At 46.3% G+C, this 6,310-nt stretch overlaps 1 protein-coding gene across 1 annotated transcript; it reads right to left on the bottom strand.

Annotated features, from left to right (window-relative positions):
* On the bottom strand, positions 1 to 4,055 carry LOC143374611 (uncharacterized). The gene is made up of 2 exons (XM_076822848.1): positions 3,826 to 4,055; positions 1 to 2,532 (listed from the first exon to the last, which is right to left on the bottom strand). Exon 2 carries the CDS (start codon positions 2,530 to 2,532, stop codon positions 1,774 to 1,776), a length of 759 nt encoding a protein of 252 aa, XP_076678963.1. The 5' UTR covers positions 3,826 to 4,055; the 3' UTR covers positions 1 to 1,773.
* Between the last annotated feature and the right edge of the window lie 2,255 nt (positions 4,056 to 6,310).

The raw sequence follows: 6,310 nt of genomic DNA, 5'->3' as shown, positions 1-6,310 counted from the left end.
TAGGTGATACATATAATACTGTACTTTAATGATTTTCATGACTGCTTGCCAGCAGCAACCATATCTGCCTTTCTTACATCCACATACAAGAGTACAATAAATACAGTGTTAAGATAACAATGAATCGATCTCGGAGATTAATCTCTATGCTCGTAGTAAATTGGTACCCCGTTTCGACTCCTCGACATAGTCATTAATTATATAGAATCCCTAACTATTCAATATATACTATTCATATAAATATTTACAGAGCAGGTTCACTTACATTACTTACAACTATTATTAGCCCAGATAATGATCTGCTGAAGTCGTAGTCCTCCGCGCACTTTCCTCGACATCCCGGGACATCGATGTACGGACAAATATTTGTAGAAAACCCATCCCCTTCGTTTGATAATCTCGTTCCCCTCGTGCATCGCAAGAATCTCCCAAATTCCTTTGATAAATCCTTCGACGCACGACTGACAGTGAAGTGCACGCGAAGGACGCGGTTGCATCGCGCAGGCATACTATAATCTACATCTTATTGTCGCGTCACAACGTTTCTTTTTAACGGCACACTATAAATAAACGAGCGTAGCTCCCTATCGCGAAAGGGACACGACGACTGCCGCACCATTTCTCAAATTCCTGCAAAATTCAATCGCCAGTGTCCTCGAGTCGCGATCGCAGCTGCGCCCAACTAATCGCTTAAACGATAATTACAAAATACTCGTATGCTCGCGTCTTTCTATTCACCCCTTAGCTTGCGCGTCAGAGGCTGGTTTACACGCGGTTGCAGCAAACGGACTACAAAATGGAAGACATGGATTTTGTTTCGCCCCTTAAACGACTACTTACGCCCTACTTATCGCCTATTAAGTACGTTACGGTGGCATCGTGTAAAAGAGTTACCCTCCTAAGGTAGTACAGTAAACCTTACAAGCCTAGGTGTATACCGCGTCGATGCACGTTCAACGTTGCATCGCGCCCACGTATAAATATTGTTTATTGCATAATACACACATCGCACGTCGGTGTCCCGTTCACACGCCTCAGTCTGAGCAATGGCACAGAGAGACATCGGTGCATTTCACGGCGGAGCCGCGGCGAGCGTCATCAGCAGGATATCCCCTTATCAACGGGGAAAAATGTCGCAGCCGATACCGCGCGACAATGAACCCCCATTATCTCGACGAAAATCCCTCTATTGCCGGATGATAAGCTTTTTCCTTGGACATTAAGCTCCCGGAGTGTGTGTATGCGTGTGTCGGAGCGCGTGAACCGGACCTAGCGTAGAGAACTCTTAAGCCTAAAAGCGGTTGAAGCCCCTAACGACAGACAATATTGAGCGATAAAATGCGGGGTTGATTTTAAAGAATCCCATTCATCCTTCCCTCTTTTCCTCCTTGTTGCGTGCTCTAATCGATCGGTACGGTTAACAAGAAATCGAAAGTATCCTCGGATACCAACGGGTTCAGGTCTTATCTGCCGCACGATGCTAACCGATGTAGATGCGTGCAAATTTGTTGCCGCGGACGAGGGCTGCGCGCGTGGGGCGCGTCGGGGGACGCTTCCAGGAACGATAAGGAAATGTATCGGCCGCGGAAGATGAGCAGATAAAAGGAATACGATGAACGAAACGCGTTTACGTGCTATCGATAAGACTAACCTTACGTCTACCGGTACCATTGCCCGGGCTAACCCTACGAGATATGTAAATTCATCCCCGTCAGCGAGTCTCCTTCGACCTCATCCTCCCCAAGCCTATCTCCTCCTGAAATCCCATCTTCTTCAGGGGATAATGTCACAGTTGCAGGCGCTCCCACCTCGTCCGTTGTCACACTGGGCCATGCACCACTGGTCCCAGTCAACAGGCGGCTCCTCCGACGTATCTGCTCCAGCAATCAGGTCGTCACTGTTCAACTTCTCGATAACACGGTCCTCCAAGGCCTCCATCTCCTCGCCGTCCACCTGGTTCAACTCAGCTGCCAGTGACTTCATTTCAACTTCCAATAGATCCTTGATCTTTGACCCCTGTTGCTCCTCCAGGCCATTAATAGGCTTCTTAATAGTCCTTACAGCTTTATCCCCGACGATATTCTCCGATTCGCTCAACAATCCTTCCGCGGTGCCCGAGTCCTTCAGCTCGTGCTGCTCGGGATCCTTGGACGACCCCTCCAGCCGAGGGAAATCCTTTCTATCGAGGTTCCTCGTCTCGTCATCCCTTGGATTTGGGCAGAGGCAAGCCCGACGCTTAATCAGCGACTCCCTGAAGCTGCGACAGGTGTGGGAGCTGTCGAATACCAGAGGCTCCGTGCTCGGGGAGCCAGCACCAGTACACGGGGCCAGGCAGAGCCTGAAGAGGCGATGTATCGGGAACCGGCCTCCGCTGGACTGAGGGACGAGTTTCTGCTGGTGGTCGCAGACTCCCGTCATCTCCAGTCCCCTGTTCTGTGCACCGCACAGGCGAACGCATGCGTGCTCGTCAGTTTGCGCGCCGGCGCCGGCCAACAGCAACGCCAGCAACACCCACCGAGCTAGAGGCGTCATCTGAAAGTGATGGCTAATCAATACCAAAGCGAACGAGCAACCCTGCGTTCCGATAGCCCGCGGAGGAGGCAGCGGAGGGATTGGTTATGGCGATCGGGACATTCCTGGAGTCCGGCTATGTTCTACAGGGTGGCACGTACTGCGTGAGAGGCGGCTCTTTGTCGAGGAACGGTGGAGAAACGGGTGATGGATTGACTATGAATTCTCCGGGAACGGGAACAGAATGGACTGGATCTTGAAGAAGGATTGGAGCTAGAAGAGTTTAGAAATTAAGTTAGGAGTCAGGTGAGTTAAGATCTGTCCTGAAAAATGTTCAATTCTTAGGGAGTTCCTGGGGAAAGATTATTGAGGAATGTCTCTGAGGTCGCTTTGATATATAAGATAATAATTTGCAATATGTACGTGTAAGATGATTGGAGTTAATAAAGACAAATTTCTTTGCACCAAGCTAATATCTAACTTAATTTACTCACAAAGTTAATAAACAACTGCAGAAAAAAACCCTAATTCTACGACTTAGTCTCAGATATTGTGGGCAATTATTTCACACTTTCCGTTGATTTTCTCACGACAAATCCTGTGTACTTCGATTTTATCCTTTACTGAGGGACACACTGTATCTCTCAGCTTCGTTTGGCACGCGGAGAGAGAGAGTAATACTGGGATCTTGGTATCCGTTATCGGTTTCGGGTGCCTTGTGCCGATAACTGGTCTCGTTGCTTCGAGTTTCGTTGCGGAACGGGAGCGCGAGCCAAAGTTTGCGATAAATTCTGCTAATTGCTATGACGGTTGTGCTTCGTTGAACGATTGCTCCCTTTATTTCCTTTATTCAAAGTTGCTCGCGAAAGTTTCCCCTAAATAGAAGACATACATCCTCGCGAGGGGTCGCGAAGAATCGAAGAATCGTAAATCCAACGGACTTCTTGGCAGAAATTAGCGCGAGCACTTGAACCCCGTGCTCTTCGATTCTCCGTTTTATTGCCTAATCCGCTTTCGCGTAGCGTTTTAATTAAAACGGCAACGGGTACGTACACAAATCACGTAGGAGAGTGCATAAGCGTTAAGGCGACGCACCAGTTGCTCTCCAAAGCGGATAAAAATAATTGGAAGATGCGTATCGATAGTTGCACTCGCTGCGCACGCATCGAAGTTTGCTTCTCCACGTCCAAGACGCGGTTGTTGAAATTAATTTCTAACAAAGGCTTTCAAAGCAAAGTTGCCTCGTTGATTAAATTCACCTTGTTTATATTTCGTTGAGAATTGTGAGTAAAAGAAGCATGGGAATTGACTTACCAATCTGGATCTGATAGTTCGCAATTGAATCGAGCGTTGCTGGGTCTGATCGCGACGAGTAGATCGTGCGAATTGAACACGGGGGGATTTGTTGCTTCACGACGCACGCCTCCGGCTTGACTGTTTGATTACCAGCAGTATGTATCGCATTAACTATCATTGGCTGTATCAACTGGTACAGTCTGATTACGTATAAACCCATCGACAGAGCGTAATAAACGATAACGTCCTCACAGTTTCTCTGTTGACTCGTGTTCTTTGCGAAAGATCATCAAACACTGAAGGAGAGGTGTAAATCGAAAAAGAGTAAATATTATTTCTCAGCTCCTGGATGTGTTATCAATTAAGTAAACTCGATCGCTCAAGCACTTGTTTGACAGTTAGTTGAAACGAGCAACAAACTTGAGCCCTTTCTAGGTAAGTATTCCTTCGACTCCCAGTAGACTTATTCTTTGAAATTTGAAAAAATTCTTTCGCGATGGATATGCACAGAAAGGGGTGAAAGTATAAATCTAGAAAATGAATAAGGAAAATAAGACCTGATCGAGCTATGTTTATAAAATACCCCTTGCACCATTAACTCGCAGTTATAAATCATCCTGCATATCATAAATAAAGAGTGAATGACTACACTGCGCGAGTTTTCATAGTAAAGTCCATTGGCTTTCATTAACCACAATTACTGGAGATTAAGGGGTGAAATCCTATTGTCAACAATGCTTTTTTATTCCTTATCTTCATTCATAGCGGAAAACACTCGTGGCGTTGTAATCGTGTATGCCAGTATCTGCCGACAAGTGACTGATAAGTCATTTATCGAATTATCGCTTAATGAATTAGCATATGCGGGAGAGGGGGGAGGCGATTCTACACCGTAGACTAAATGAAACTGTCCGATTACGCTCTCTTAAGGTTGCCTATTTGCCCGTGGAAGCTTATCGGGGCCGCTGATAACGTACGATAGTGAAAGACGACACCGGAACATAAAAATGCTAGATGTTGACGATGCCACTGGCGTTTCAGGTTAAACAATCCTTCTATTTTTTTTATTCGCCAAACAATGCTTCTTTCCAGCGCGACAATCGCAATTTTTCAACGCAGCTTCCAATGAATATTCCTCCCCGCTCGTGCCACAGAAATTTCGCGGCCCCCGTGACATTTACGCTCGCGAGCGCGTCAGCCGGAAAAAAAAACATTCCGGCTGAGAAAAAAAACGCGAAACTCGCCATATTTCCAATCTAGGTTACGCGAAATTCGTTTCGCGAAATAAACGAGCTGTGGGTGTCCGGCTAGATGAATACGCGCGTAATTCTTTCGTCTGTATGCACTCGCAGGAGTTATCGATCGTTATCGAGATTTCAATCGTGAATCTGTGCGGTCAGGATTCTGTTCCCTTCGTTGCGAACAGATTAGAGTATCTGCCACTTACTTAATCATTTATCACCACGCACATTGGAATATTCGTCGTGGATTGTGTCCAGAAGAAATTTCCCTTTCCCCCTGTATTTCATTGAAGCAGATCGTTAATCGTGATTGTTGTATTACTTGGAAAACGTGATCAGAATCAAGACGCTATGGCTTGCACAATTTTACTTGGCAGTATCTTTGTTTGCATCGAGGCTCTCCCGCGGCAAATAATTAATCAATAAATCCACGGCGACGCAAGTCTTATCAATAAACGAGCGCGTACTTTGTTCGCTCGATCGGAACTGCGATCTTTCCCGCGCAAATAAAATATAGGAGGGGGTATTCGAAACGCTTCGAGGAAGCTCCAAAGGTAGGAACTTGGACGTTGGTAATTTACATCTCGCGCTCGCTGGGCGACGGCGTTGCTAAGAAATTTATCCGGGGGTGCTTCGAGAATTCTTTCCCCGATGCCCCGGGCAACACTGTTTCAATTTAAAGTTTCCCAGCAGAACAGCATCGGCATAAAAATCCCTCGACTCCCCTCTCGCCGACTTCAAGATCGATTCTGTTCGTTACTGGCTGCGCTAAATCGCCCAGCAATCTTTACCCTTCCGCGGCGAGGAATCAATCTTGTTTGGAAAACAATTACACGGGGATAGGAGCGATTACTCTTGAGCTCGCGATGCCTGCCTTTTTAAAATTAAAGCTGCTGGGAAACTGGTGGGAAATTTAAGATTTTTAAGGTCTGGGTCATCATCTGGATACTTAGTTACCAGATCAATGTGACACCGTCATTTTTTGGCAACTGACATCTGATTTCTAACAAATAGAATGCTTAATCATCCTCGACGTCCCTTTTATGCGATGCACTTGGCCCTACTTTCATCGGAGAATTACGTGGCAATGAGTTCAGTCGTTCAATCTTCTGGGAAATATTAGAATCCCCATAGTCGACAGGCTCCAAAAGTCCTAACTGCGAAAACTTGACAATCGACTTAACTCGAGTGACATTTTGGGAATCTGGGACATTTTTCCATGACGCAATGAGTGAGATAGTTACAACAGAAGTGTGCTTATC

Source organism: Andrena cerasifolii, chromosome 11 (assembly GCF_050908995.1).
Source record: "Andrena cerasifolii isolate SP2316 chromosome 11, iyAndCera1_principal, whole genome shotgun sequence".
Classification (NCBI taxonomy): Eukaryota; Metazoa; Arthropoda; class Insecta; order Hymenoptera; family Andrenidae; genus Andrena; species Andrena cerasifolii.
Note: the sequence above shows the minus strand (reverse complement) of the source record. Positions and strands in the feature narration are given on the sequence as shown.

Excerpts from the sequence above, each read along its gene's own strand:
- LOC143374611 (XM_076822848.1), bottom strand. The coding sequence starts at position 2,532 with ATGACGCCTCTAGCTCGGTGGGTGTTGCTGGCGTTGCTGTTGGCCGGC.